The 14316-nt window shown below is 39.4% G+C and overlaps 1 protein-coding gene and 1 long non-coding RNA gene across 8 annotated transcripts in view; one reads left to right on the forward strand and one right to left on the reverse strand.

Moving 5' to 3' along the window:
• The window catches only part of triob (trio Rho guanine nucleotide exchange factor b), a 113836-nt gene that overhangs the window by 45490 nt on the left and 54030 nt on the right, over positions 1–14316 (forward strand). For 6 of the 7 annotated variants that reach the window (XM_036005964.1, XM_031298633.2, XM_031298632.2 and 3 more), the window contains 6 exons: positions 828–1020; positions 2961–3065; positions 3263–3733; positions 4731–4853; positions 11993–12184; positions 14060–14191. In XM_036005964.1, coding sequence (XP_035861857.1) covers positions 828–1020; positions 2961–3065; positions 3263–3733; positions 4731–4853; positions 11993–12184; positions 14060–14191 — 1216 coding nt within the window. Of the gene's footprint in view, positions 1–261; positions 418–827; positions 1021–2960; positions 3066–3262; positions 3734–4730; positions 4854–11992; positions 12185–14059; positions 14192–14316 lie in introns of those variants that run through there. The other variant, XM_031298631.2, reaches the window with a different exon arrangement.
• On the reverse strand, positions 6903–7458 carry LOC116049199. Its single transcript, XR_004104831.1, has 3 exons — positions 7422–7458; positions 7180–7286; positions 6903–7049 (listed from the first exon to the last, which is right to left on the reverse strand). It is a non-coding gene; the product is annotated as an uncharacterized LOC116049199 (long non-coding RNA).

Below are 14316 nucleotides of genomic sequence, written 5' to 3' on the forward strand. Positions count from 1 at the left end.
TGCCTTCTACTTTTGTGTTACATTAGTTGGTGTTCAGTTTATATTGCAGACTAAGCTGGATAAAACAGTTTCATGTTACAAATGTATTCTTTATTCCTTCCAGCTTGATTTCTTTTTCTCCTGTCTAAATATTTCTTCCGTCTTTAACCTTTTTTTGTGACATTGTCTCTCGCAAGTCTCTCTCTCTCTCTCTCTCTCTCTCTCTCTCTCTCTCTCTCTCTCTCTCTCCTCCTCCCTCCTCCACGCTGTTTTTCTCTATCCATTTGGCCGCTGATCTGTTTTCAGAGAGTGAGGTCAGAGTGAGTTAGAGCAGGAGGGCCTGCGTCTGTTTCTGTCTCCTAGCTAGACACATTCAGATTAAAGCCTTTAACACTGAGAAACAACCTTTTATGGACTTATACAGCAGCAGGACTCCTGGTAAGCAGCAGTGGAAATTTAAACACTTGAATGTTTTAACTATTTTTTTTTCCTCCCCCAGATGCTCTGGAGATTTGCATGAGATCTTTTGACTTTAAATCTTTTGGGTATTTTAGCAGTTAGATTTTTTACAATGAGTCATTTTTGTTTTGTGGCTTTATAGTGTCTTTATTTCTGCTACATGGGCAATGGTGTGACTCAATAGTTTGACATTGTTTCTTTCAGCTCATTCAGGTTTGCTCAGTTGCAAATCAATCACATCTGATCATTTTGTTGTGACTTGTTTCCCTAAGCTGTCCTGGCTTCAAGTTAGCATAATAAAATCATTTAGAAGCAATGTTTTTCTCATGTGTTCATTTGCTTTTTATCCCAGGATCTGACCTCTTTATTTCTGTGTTTTTTTTCTGCAGTGAGGAGGTGGCCAGACATGGCTTCACAGTCATTGTGGACATGCGTGGTTCTAAGTGGGACAGCATCAAGCCTCTGCTGAAGATCCTCCAGGAGTCCTTCCCGTCTTGTATCCACGTCGCCCTCATCATCAAGCCAGACAACTTCTGGCAGAAGCAGAGGACCAACTTCGGCAGCTCCAAGTTTGAATTTGAGGTTGGTGAACTACTTCTAAGACACAAACCTTATTATTTTAACATGTTTTGTTGTTGTAGATGTTGTATATGAAACCATTAGTATTATAGTCTCTTTTGAGTATGCAGGTTCATGATTATTGTTTTCTACAAGAGATGGAGGTATTGGTAGTGCTCATTACATCAATATAGTATTTAACTGTATATATGATTAAGATTAACAATTTTGTTGTAACTTATTGCTTTTCCAGTTAGTTTAGCATAGCCATTAGTCTTAATTTATCAGCTCTAATTGGATTGCTGCTCTGTGACAGTGGCACTGTTCTGTCCCGTGTGGGCATGTGGTGGTGGTATATTTAGTCCTGACCCAGTTACTATGGTAACAGGATATATAGGACATGGCGAAGCATTGCATCCCAACAGTAGTGAGTTGGGTTTGGACAAGCCAACTTGTTTTTTTTTTTTTATGTCAAACATGTACTGTATTTGAGTAGCCACAATGATTGCCAAGAGGTCCCCAGTTTGAGTCTTAGTCTGCAAAGTTATAGATGGGGGAAGTGATCAAGATGACTCTTCCTTATCAAGTACTGTTGAGCTGGTCATTATCAAGAAATGCATTCATGATGTTTTAATTGCACAGCTCCCTGCTGCCAACGTGTGTAGGTTCACACCTCAAACTAGGTTACTATACGTATAGTGTGTCTAAGTGTTCTTGCAGTTTAAAAGAAGCTAAGAAACTCTCCAGTTATTATGGCATCAATAGAGAGCCGAAGTCACGCCCCTTCCGGTGGACCTCATGGGACCTTGATTCGGAAAAAATATGAACGGTAGTGAACGGGGAGAGGCAAATTATTTTTTGATCCCGTTTGAATTGAGCCATGGATTACAAATATGATGTTCGTCAATTTAAAAGATAATTTTTCAAACCGAAGAAAGTCTCAGTTAGCCGTAGGTTTGTCATATGACCACTTAGTTTTGTGTGAAACCGGTCAGTGAACTGCATCTCTTGTCTCACACAATTTACGTCACCTAGCATGATGCTCAACTTGCTTGCTAGCTAGCTAGCTTGGCTTTGTTCCACAACACATGTAACGTTATCTTACCTGATGTGTTTTATCCAGTGTTTTCAGCAGATAAGCAAAAGAACAGGCAAGATCCGCTGCTCATTTGAGTAACGTTACGTCCCCGGTACGATACACACAGACATCGTAGCTTCAGCAAGACGTCATCCATGCAACATTGAAGTGGGTAGTCTTTCTAATTACGTATTTTCACAGTCTTATACTTCAACAGTTTAACAATAAACTGAGACTTTCTTCGGTTGAAAAATTATCTTTTAAATTGACGAACATCATATTTGTAATCCATGGCTAATTTGCCTCTCCCCTTTCACTCCCGTTCCTATTTTTTCGAAAGATAGGTCCCATGGACCAGAAGTAGAAGACTTCAGCTCTCTATATTGGAGAGCACTCATACAGAGTCCAAACCCAAATCTGACCGTTTATTTTGCATTTTCATTGTTTCCCTTGCTTAACTGAACCTCAGCAATGTCTGTTTTTTATTTCCTTAGAGTTTAAGTCTGTGTATTTTCATCTTATTAACGATAACATGAAAGCTGCTTAAAATGTCTGGAATGTTTTTTTTTTTGGGGGGGACACCCCACCCATCTAAACAGTAGACATGTAGAGCCACCAACTTTGCACATTCTTCTCCTAATCTAGGTTTAACAGTAGGAAATATGATGACAAGTTAACATTTGATCAGTTTGGAATATTGAGATGATGATGATGACTGTGATGAGGATTAAATTGTGGTGGTCTTTCTATCTTTGTCTCCCTCTTATCCTCCCTTTGTCTTGTTCACTTCTTTTCTTTGCCTGCATCCACCCTTCTCTCCTCGCTTCTGTCTCTGTATTGTCACTTTCAACTTCATTTGTCCCACATACACCCACCCACACACCAGACGGTGATGGTCTCCTTAGAGGGTTTATCCAAGATTGTGGACCCATCCCAGCTGACAGCTGACTTTGAGGGCAGCTTAGAGTACAACCATGACGACTGGATTGAGGTTTGGGAACTTTCTTTTTTTGTTCTTTTCTTCTGCTCTTAAAAGTCACACAGAAAGACACCAGCCTTTGAATTAAGGCTGTTTGAGGTTAAGAAAACAGCTCTGTTCCTCTTAGCAGAACTTTATCAGAAAGTCTTATATAATTAACCAATACTTAATTAGTTGAAATGTAGTGGTACTGTTAACTTTCATTCCAGGTGCGGCTGTCGTTTGAGACCTTTGCCAGCGATGCAGCGCGGGCACTGGCACGCCTTGAGGAGCTCCAGGAAACCTTGTCCCAGCGTGATCTCTCGCGGGACCTGGAGGGGTCTCGGCGGCTCATGGAAGAACATGCAGGGCTGAAGAAAAGGGCCACTAAGGCATCGGTGGAGGAGCTGGATGCGCAGGGACGAAGGCTGCTACAAAGGCTACAGTTACAAACTGCAGGAGGTGGAAGTAGCAGTGAAAGCGGGTACGGTAACCGCAGTGGCGGAGCTAGTGGAGATTCCAACGACCATCATCACGGCTTCCATGCACATGCGGACGCACACAACCTAGTTACTAAAGTGACAGGTTTGTTGGATAAGCTGCATGGGACACGCCAGAATCTGCAGCAGCTGTGGCACATGAGGAAACTGAAGCTGGACCAGTGCTTCCAGTTGCGTCTGTTCGAACAGGACGCAGAGAAGGTCAGAGTATTCTATTCCATTCTATTCTATTCTCCATGCTATTAGCATTGTGGTTGGCAACCATTTTAATTGGTTCCTCGCTGTGTCCTTATGTTCTTGACCTTTGGTGCTTTAATGTTGATATGCGCCAATGCGCAGTTTATTTCTTGATATGACCGCACAGGAGCTAATCATGCATGTCAGTCTTAGCCGGGTATTTGAAAACATTACAGTAATCCAGAGATTTAAGTCCTCAGATCAACTTTCATCTCTTTGGATCCCAGGATAGTGAGGCTATGAATGTATACAGTATTGCAGATGAGGTGCATTAGTGTACTGAAAGTACTATACCGACTACTATTGACAGGAGGTTAATGTACAATATTCTGATCATATAAATTCTTATGTTTTTGACTACCTGTTTATCTTAAAACAAGCTTTTTTGGTAATGTAAGATATTATGTTTTTATGTTTTATGTTTTTTTGTGCACTCAAGCCATACTTTATATCTTGGTCAAATATTATCTGAGCTGTGCGTTTGTGTGCATGGAAACAGAGAGGAAATGAAAGTGTGTGCCTGCATGTGGTCAGTGTTTCAGAGAGGGTGATGTTGTGTGTCTGGAGCGGGGAAATGTAACTGTGCAGAGCTGGAGGCAAATGCAGAGGCTGGCTATGGAAAGTGTTAGAGCTGTAATTAAACACACCTTTTCCATACACCAAACATGTAGAGAGAGGAACATACTGCCACATAAATGTAGGGTAAAGTGCAGCTGACACTACACGCAAACACACAGAGCTTGTTCTTTTGTTCTTACTTATTACAGAGGAGCTTTAAGATGACTACCTTCTCGAACTCAGTGCAGTGATGAAAGGCATTGGTCAATTACAAACACCAAACAACAGGCCCTCTCTTATTCTCACTGCTGTTGCTGCGAGTAAACACGAGCTGGAAAGACCCTTTTCATTTGTAGTGCATTCTGTAACACTAACGGCATTTTCTCCCCCTCTTTGTGCGTAGATGTTCGACTGGATCATGCACAACAAAGGGCTTTTTCTCACCAGTTACACGGAGATCGGAGGGAACCACCAGCATGCTGTAGAGCTGCAGACCCAGCACAACCACTTTGCTATGAACTGCATGGTAAGACATTGTCTTTGTCTCTGTCGTGCACACACACATGCACAGAAACACACTGAGACACAGGCGATGCAGTCACTAACTATCATCATTACTGTCATTCACAGTAACAAGCAAATGCCTCCCACTCCTGTACAACCACCAAACACACACACACAGACACACACACACACACACACACACACAATCATGCACCTCCTCTTTTGTCCCGAACCATCCTCTCCCTTTGGGCTATGACTCGCTGTAGACTGATACTTTCTGTCCTGCCACTGTCTCCCTCATATTATTCAGCTGTTTTCCACGCCGCCTCAATTCTGCCCCCTCTGTCATGTCTTGTCACAGTGCTGTTCCCATAATTGACCCATATTACCTCCCTGCCCCTCCCATGGCTATGTGCTGCCCTCTGCTGCTCTGCTCCGCAGCCCTCCCTGCCCTCCCTTTCCTTACTGTAGTTTGTGGAGCTCTGCTGCCGACTAATGCGTGCAGCTGACGACATTATGCTGTCTCGACTCTGCAGTCTTACAGTGCTCTGCGCTGCTAGTTCTTATCAAAACCTTTAACCCCTCATGGTCTTGCTCACTAAAAACATACATCATCAATACCTGACCCTTCCTGTTTGTGTTTGTCTTCCGCCTACTACAAACCATACGCTTCCCTAATTCCTTATCACAATTCATCAGTGACTGTCACATTGCATCACAATGCTATACAGTATTATCCCTGTCTGGCAGAGCTAACTACTTATTTAAACCAAGCTTTAGTTGATATCTATCAAGGATGTACAGGATGGGCTTGTTCAGCAATACACGTTACAACTAAGAACACAAAAAAACATGTTCAGACTATTACCTCTAATCGCGACAAAAACAATCGACCGAAAAATGTGTCAAATCACTGATATTTCACTTTTCCTGTGATACAGTAACTATTGTTGGTGTGACAAAAGTGTAGCCAAGGGGGAGAAGGGATGTTAGGAACCGAGTGCAACGAGTGGTGTCAACATCAGGTCCCAGAGGCAGCTTAGCTGACCACACAAAGCCAATTGTGTCAACACTTGAGTCAGGTTGAGATGGATAAAAAAACACTGAGACAAGAGTAGTAGAAATGACAGATGGTACTGCATTATACAGTCACACATATATTTGCAATACACTAGAAACATACACACATACAGTACACAGGCGGGTACACTCAGAGTGACCACCGGCCTCTCCACCCATTCTTCCACAGGAAGCAGCGTTTCCCCTTCCTGTTGCTGGCTGAATGGAAATACATAGTGTCAGAGTGTGTGTGTCCTTTTGTTTCTGTGTTCCCAGTAAATGTGAAAATGTATGGAAGAAAAAAACAAGATGATACAACACAATTACCTGAACATATGTGTGCCAGTTTCCACTAATTATTGGCATTGCTGGTTTTAAAAGATGTGTTGCCTTCACAGTGTTGCATTGTTTTCATTGCTTTTAGCATGGAAATTCAAATGAGCTTCATCAACTTTAAATTGACAATTAAAACCAAATGCTAGTGGTGACTGTTTGCAATTATGTAAGTGATAATATGTCATGCACAATACGATAGATGGAGTTATGTTACTGTTATGCCCCCTATGGGAGGCACTTAAAAAATGCACTTTGGGAATGAAGGAGTTTCTCAACCCTATTAACAGTTAAAGATATATGAGTTTTATACCACTGCCATTTTACACCTGGTGAGACATTTTGTGATGTGACCACTGTGTCGCAATTGTGCGAGTGAACCGGTCATATTTTTGGGTGAAGAGAGAAAAGTAGATTTTCTTGGCTTTGCAAAAAATAAAAAAAGGAAAACATTCTTTTACACTAACAAACAAATGTATTGGTGAACTTTTTTTACACTGCCCTGTATATGGACAATTTGGACGAATTGTTAAAAAGCAGGACTAAACATAAAATATCACACCTGTACAAAAAATAGCACACAATAATCCCAAAACATAATCTAAGAACATATAATGATATCAATAAAGAATAATAAACAAAGTATTACATGGTTATGGATATGATATGATCTGAACAAGTGGTTGTCCCTTTACATTGTAGATGTGTTATTTTTGCCCTTAGGGAGAGTTACAGTGCTTGTGCAATTCCATGAGAATGGGATGCTGCAGTTTCCACCTTCCAAGATCTTGTTACCCAGATGGAACGATCCCTTTTTCATTTGCTGCTGTAAAGGCAAATAAAGTTGTTAATTAAGATTGTGCCAATTTATACCCCCAACTTTTTAATACTGTATGTATATGTGTGCACACATGGACACACATACATACAGACAGATCAGCTAATCTATTCCTCACCTCAAGCACGTCATAATTTAGTATGAACAGGTCATGACCAGTTATACAATCAAAGTTGCCTGTGCTGGAAACGTGGTATAGTGATCTGGAGAGCTTTGTCAGGTTGTCTGTAAAGATGAACAGTTGAGAGAAAATGGTATTTATAACAAATTTCACAAATCATTTTTTTGCACAGTTTGTTAAAAGTAATCATTCTGAATTTCTAGCTGTTAACATGAGTCATATGTTCAATGACCACTCACCTTTTTCATTTTTCAACATATGGTATTGCTCAAGTAGAGTGTTGACCCTTTCCATCTGTATCTCACAACATCTCTGATCTGTTAAAAGAGAATATGTAAATGTTTTGGTCATTTTAAAAGAAGTCCCTTTTGTACAACTAATTCAGGTACGACCCCCAGCAGAGTACAACTTAAAACTTAAAAAAAAAAAACTCCTTATTTTCAAATATTAACCTAGGCGGGCTTAATCAGTGCTATACATTAATACAGTGTAACATGTATGTAGTACACTTTTTTCATCTTTTTTTAATTCTGGAGAAACATATGCTGCATCTTTAAGGTTGTGATTTCATAAAAGGAAGTTTGGACTCACAGTAGAAGCCCAGACCAAGCAGCCCTCCCAGTAACAGAATACACAGCAACATCAGACACAGTATAGTACGCCTGAGGAAAACTAATCAGAAGATAATATAATGTTATTATACTGTAATATACCAGTATGATAGTGTTTCGTTTGTCTGCATTTTCTTTTAAAATTAAAATTAAAATTAAATTTTAATTTGAATCTTTTTAATTCAAATTTGTACCTTACCTAATTGGGGTGTTCCTTGTCCTCTGTTTGCATTTATTGAAGGTCGTCGGATAGTGATGTATCTTTCAGGTAGACTGATGGGTGGCTGTGCAGTGGTCGGGTTTTGGTTGTTTTGCGGTAGTCTGTTAGTTACAACTTTCCTTAATTTCAACTCTTCTTTTTTCTGTCCTATTGAATCAGGGCCTGATTCAAGTCCGCTTGAATCCTTATTTCCTCTTAAATCAAGATCGAGCGTATCTCCGTTTTCATAAGTGTCGTCATGTTCCGACCATTTATCAGCATCCATTGTCATGTATTCCTCATCAGCACTGTCTGCTCCTACAGGACCCTCCATTGTTGAATTGCATCTCCGTCTGTCTGTAACTATGTGTGATATGTTTGGAATACTTTAAATACTGTATATCTGTCTTTATACTAATGAGGGACTTCATTGGAAGTATCGGACAGAACAGTCACCCGCCTAAGGCAGAGGCTCCGCCTCTCACCAACCTTGTTACATTTTGCATATGTACCCATTAATAAAATCTTAAAAAGACCGGATCACCAGGTGACAAAATAGAGATGCATATTTAACTAGGGCAGTCCCAAACGATTATTTTTTAAACGATTAATCTAGCGATTATTTTCCCATTGCTCAATTATAAACAATTTACACAAAATAAATTTCAATAAGGTTCAAATCTCTATTTATTAAATTTGTTTTTTAACACTGCACTGTTCACGTAAAATGAATTTTTAGTGCAACCTGAAGCCAGATGTAGGCTATCAATCCAACAACAAAATAAAGTCACTTTCAGGAGGAATACAAAAATAAAAACTTAAAGTAAACAGAGCAAGTGCAAAAAGAGTAGTCTGTATTTGCTTTTTTTAACAGTAGGTAAAATAATGAATAAGCTCTTGTTTAACATCTAAGCTCTTCTCCCTTTAATCTTACATTAAAAAAGTGCAATTTTAGCAACATATGAAATCTGATGTATCAAATAAATCCAACATAAGGCAAGTTGCAGAGTGTCTAATATAACAGTCTGTAATCGATTGGGTCACTCATGATGATGGTAAACCAAATCAACGGACTAACGTACCGTTGGGCTACTACTGGGAACACATTCCGTGTCACTCTGTTGATAATCGTACATGTTTGGGAGTATAGCCTAGATCAGGCACAAAAAATCAAGCCCGACCTTACCGGAGCCCGTGCACGTTGTGTCCGAGCCCGAGCCCGATTTTAACCCGACAATTTTTTAATATGTGGGTCGTTATAACTGACGTTATAAAGGACTCATGAGATATCTGAAACAATTTGGCCTGGTTGCGCAATTATCGAAGACAGTGCTACAGATGGGGGAGACACGATTTTAACACAGTTTACCTCACACTCAAGTCAGTGCAGGAGATATACCCAGACCTACGGGAGAAGCTGGAGAGGCATAGCTTTCTCCCCACCCAGTTAGGCTAATAAAGTAATGATTAAAAACACACAAATGCTTGATCAAGGTCCCGGCCCGGCACAAGGCATTAAGAGTAAAATACTCCCACACTTTAGAAGAGCGCGTGCAAGCCTTTTTCGCAACGTGTTGTTGAACTCGCGAGGAATCCATACTTGCGCTGTTGCTGGAGACAGCTATGTTTTGTTTTGTTTTACTACATGTGATGCGTCAACGCAAATTATTTGTGTTCGAAGAACAATGGAAAACACTGGAATTTTCCTGAAGGCATGGGGATGATTTGCCTGCAATTTGTATACAGAAGATAGTTGTAGAGATAAGGAATAATTTAGTAGAACTATGTGTTGTAAGATAAGAAGTCTACCAGTGAACAGTGATAATAATTCAAAGCTGTGGTTTGTTGGGATGGCTTGTTGTTGTTTAGCAGGAGAACTGGAGACAATGACTACAAAAAGGCAGATCTGGCAAAGAATTATGTCAAACTTCCAAACCTAAAGTTTACTTTGTGTGGTGCTGACACACAATTGCATCAGTGTTGCAGATAATGTTACAGGTTAGGGTTTTATACAGATATGTTTTTTTCTTTCTTTGCATTCCTCAGATGCAGCTTATTAATGAGTAGTAGGTGTACTCTGAAAAGTCCAACTAGTGGATGTCAGGAGCAGCATGTTTTCTCAACTCTTCCTGCCCTAAGTGACACTAATGCATGAGCTGCATTGAGTGAGCTGGTCATAACTTCAGGAAGTAATTGGTTTTTATACTGTTTGGCCTTTAGAGTGAATTTTGAAAAATCAGATGGGGGCCCCTGGGATGAAATCTTATCAAATGGGGGTCGGTGGTGCAATTTGTGTCAGTTGACATAACATCAATTAACATATCTAGCAATGGTGAAGTTTATTGAGGACATTTGTTAATCTTATTCTGTAATTCATTCACAAAGCCTTATTTGTTTTCCTTCTCTAGATTAATTGATTTCTGGGTCAAAAGTATTGCCCTCCTCTTTCTCTCTTTCTGTCTTGTCTTTTCTTCTTTTCTCTCTCACATCAGGTTTGAGTTAGGAATACCTTCTCCCTACCTCTGCCCTCCCCCTCTCCGTCCATCAGTTTGGAATTAAGGGTTTTACCACCCAGTGTGTTCCAGTAGACCAGCCTCTGTTATTTAATCTAATTCATAATGATCTATAGATGGCTAAAAGGCCGTTAGGCTTTTGGTTGTGACTGGAATTCTGTTCTCTCTTTCTGCTCCAATCCCCTCCTCCCCTATATGTGTATATGTGCTTATAGATGGATGTTTTCCTTGAGGTCCTTTTGTATCCTATCCAAAAATCACCATAATTTCCCATGGTAGTACACATAAGATCTATAGTAGCGTAGAGATAATTTTCTGGTTATATTTAATTTGTGATCTTGTAAAATGTAAAGTAGGATTACAGTAGTACTACTGTGCACCACTGATATTTTGTGTATCATGATTTACCTACTGCTATGTGTTTGAGAAGAAATGGAATCCCTTGATTTCTCATTTGAGCCATATTTTGAAGCACACCACTGTCTCTATCATTGAGCCAACATCAGACTTAATATGGTGCTTTTACTGTATGTGTCACAGTGCCAAGATTTTGCTGGATTTTGTACATTGGAAAATGTCTCTGCTTGGTTTACATGCAAAACTTTGAGAGAAAAAGACACATCAGAAATCATCCCAAAGCCTTATTTAAACAAAGCAAAGCCCCAATCCAGTGCAACTTTTATAAAAACTCATAATGTGTGTTCTTAGAATCACCCAGCCTCTGTCTGAGGGCTGTAGCTAGTGTTTGCTTCATCTTTCCTCACCGTTGTGATTGAAACAAGCAAACTAAGAGCCATAATAGGCTCCAGGAGCAGTAATTGAATAGAATAATAACAGGCTGTTAACACAGTTGTTAATTAGCGTTTGCTGATCCGTGCCTATCTACACAAGACAGCTTGGAGCCCATATATTAAAAAAGACTGAAAGATATGAGGCAAATGGGTTTATTTTCATTATTCACAGGGGGCATGCCTTCCAAGTGAATTACTTTTTAATGTCCACACGGTGTGTAGATGGGGTAGCTTATGACAACGTATTGCATGTATTGACTTTTTATTTCTCAACTATAACTTGCGGTGTAGGTTAATGTAATTGTGGCTACTATATTTCACAAACACACTTTGATTGCTTTGTAGAAATACAGCCAATGTTGACTGTTTGAAAACATGGTTTCAGCTTCATGCATCATGGCACCCAAAATGAGACCGCAACAATAATTAAACTGGCTGCCTGTTGATTTACCTGGGGCAGAATGCCCAAATAGTAACATTACACTGAAACACATTGTTTATATGAGTCAGTACTGCCTCAGGTCAGGTGTCTTTAGATTTAAACCACTGCACTTTGTTTGTAACAACTTTGTTAGCACACATTAGTATTCACGGATAATTAAACAAATTATATCCAGTTTTTTATTGAAGCAAAACCAATTTTGGTATGTATTTAATCTATGTCATCTTGCTTCTCTACCTCTGCCTTGAACACAGAATGTGTATGTGAACATCAATCGGATCATGTCAGTAGGAAACCGGCTTCTGGAGTCAGGCCACTACGCCTCCCAGCAGATCCAACAGATCTCAGGACAGCTGGAGCAAGAGTGGAAGGCCTTCGCTGCAGCGCTGGACGAACGCAGCACCCTGCTGGAGATGTCTGCCAGCTTCCACCAGAAAGCAGACCAGGTACAGACACACAACGACAATAGACACACAGAAAATCAAGTACAGTTCTGATGATGTCAAACAAATTATGTCTGTGTGTTACAATAGATGTGCATTCTTTATTTAATGATATGCACAAAACACATCTACATATCCACATACAATCATGTAGCACATATGCCATCAGTTTTGACTCAACAAAAAAAAAGTTTTTTCTAGTTTATACATGCACACAGCACATACTGTCAAATAAGAGGTGGAATTGAGCATAATTAGATCTATTACAGAATGTTAGAGGCTGACTTGTGCTTGACTTAATAGTTTAGTATCCACCTTTTTGATAGTTTTATATACTTTTCTTAAATAAAGATAGATTTAAAGAGTAACATAATAATTTGGCTCCACTACAATTCACAAGCACTATAGTTGTAGTATCTCTAATAGACCCAAAAGACCATTTAAATGATCAATACTGTTTTACATTGTTTTGCTTACGGTTGCAGTAACAATGCATTAGTTAGTGGTTGACACCTTCTGTTGTTTGCTGAGTGGCCTCTTTTCTGTAAGTCTTTAAATGCTCAAGACTTCCTTGTAAGCTATTGATTTTTTTGTTGTCAATGTTAGTGGACAGAGCAGCATTACAGACAACCTATTGCATTTCATGTTATTTTATTTTTTTTAAGATCAATTTTTTATTGTTTTTTTTTATATTTCTAAACATACAGAACAGACAAACACAATTGAACAAGAACAACAACCCTCTCCCACCCCCCACCCTCTGCGGTCTCAAGGAAAGAAAACAAACAAATAAACAAAAAACAAAAACAGGAATCAGGAATCACACCTTGCCTAGTCGCTTTCCTCTAATTCTTGTGATGCTGAGCATAGGACTGATACTTGTATTTCATGTTATTTTTGAGACAAAATAGTCTCTGCTGTTGGTTCACTTAGTTGCTAGAAAGCATATTTCTCATCAGTCAGGCTACAGAGACTCTTTTCTATTATACCTTCCTAAAACAGAATAATAACCTTTCAATCATTACTATATCAAAGCCTTCTACAGTGCTCTCTGCTCTGCTTTTTTGTTGAACTTTCCCTCTCTCTTACGTCAGTCTCTCTTGTTCTCTATCTTTGTCAGCCTTCCTGTTTCCAACCATAACAGTTTGGATGCCAAAACCTTTATGTTGAGCTAGTTTGGCTGACAGCCGATCAAGAGCTATCGTAATGCAGAGTCATTGTTTTTCTCTGTTTTTATTGGCTTGAGGTGACAGTGTTCAGTAGGGAGCAAAACTGTGTCTGAACTCCGCATGCATACTAATAGCATTGACTGGGTTAGTAATAACATGTTAGTATGCACATTTTTGAGATATTAAATATGGCGTCAGTTGTCACTACACAATCAAAACTGTTTCATTTTATTCACTATCTTGGTTTTATAGAAACAAATTCAGTTGTGTCCTTTTAATAAAGTCATTATAATGTTGATTTTATAATGTCAACCAATTAGCAAAGTTGCTGTAGTTTTACAAAGTTACTACTGCTTTGATATAAAAGCCCCGTCATGCATACACAATGGATACTGCATTTTACATACCAAATAACATGCAGAAGTATGTACTGTAGTGTGTTGTACAATAATAGTTTCTTTAGAGACAGCTAACGTTTGAGAACAAATCAAAGCAAACATTTAGATGTCAAATCCTTTCAAAGACTTAATTGGCCTGTGGTTTGACTGGCTGTCCACATCTCAACTCATTATGCATTCGGACAGAACCGACTGTTAATAACATGTATATGATATAATGGTTAAGTCTTTATATCATTGTATTTATATATACATATATGTATGCATGTCTGTGAAATACAACGTTTGTGTTTTGTGTGTTCTCTCTCCAGTACATGAGTAAAGTGGAGCCATGGTGTAAGGCATGTGGTGAAGGAGAGCTGCCCTCTGAACTCCAGGATCTGGAAGACACAATCCACCATCACCAGGGACTATATGAGCACATCACAACCGCATACTCTGAGGTCAGTACACACATGCACACAAGTGAGCATGCAAAACACAAACGTACTATATATGCAAATATTAATGCCACCTCCGCAGATCTTTAAAATAGGACTGACAGTTATCCAAATCATGTATTCAAACA

Source organism: Sander lucioperca, chromosome 10 (assembly GCF_008315115.2).
Source record: "Sander lucioperca isolate FBNREF2018 chromosome 10, SLUC_FBN_1.2, whole genome shotgun sequence".
Taxonomy (NCBI): domain Eukaryota; kingdom Metazoa; phylum Chordata; class Actinopteri; order Perciformes; family Percidae; genus Sander; species Sander lucioperca.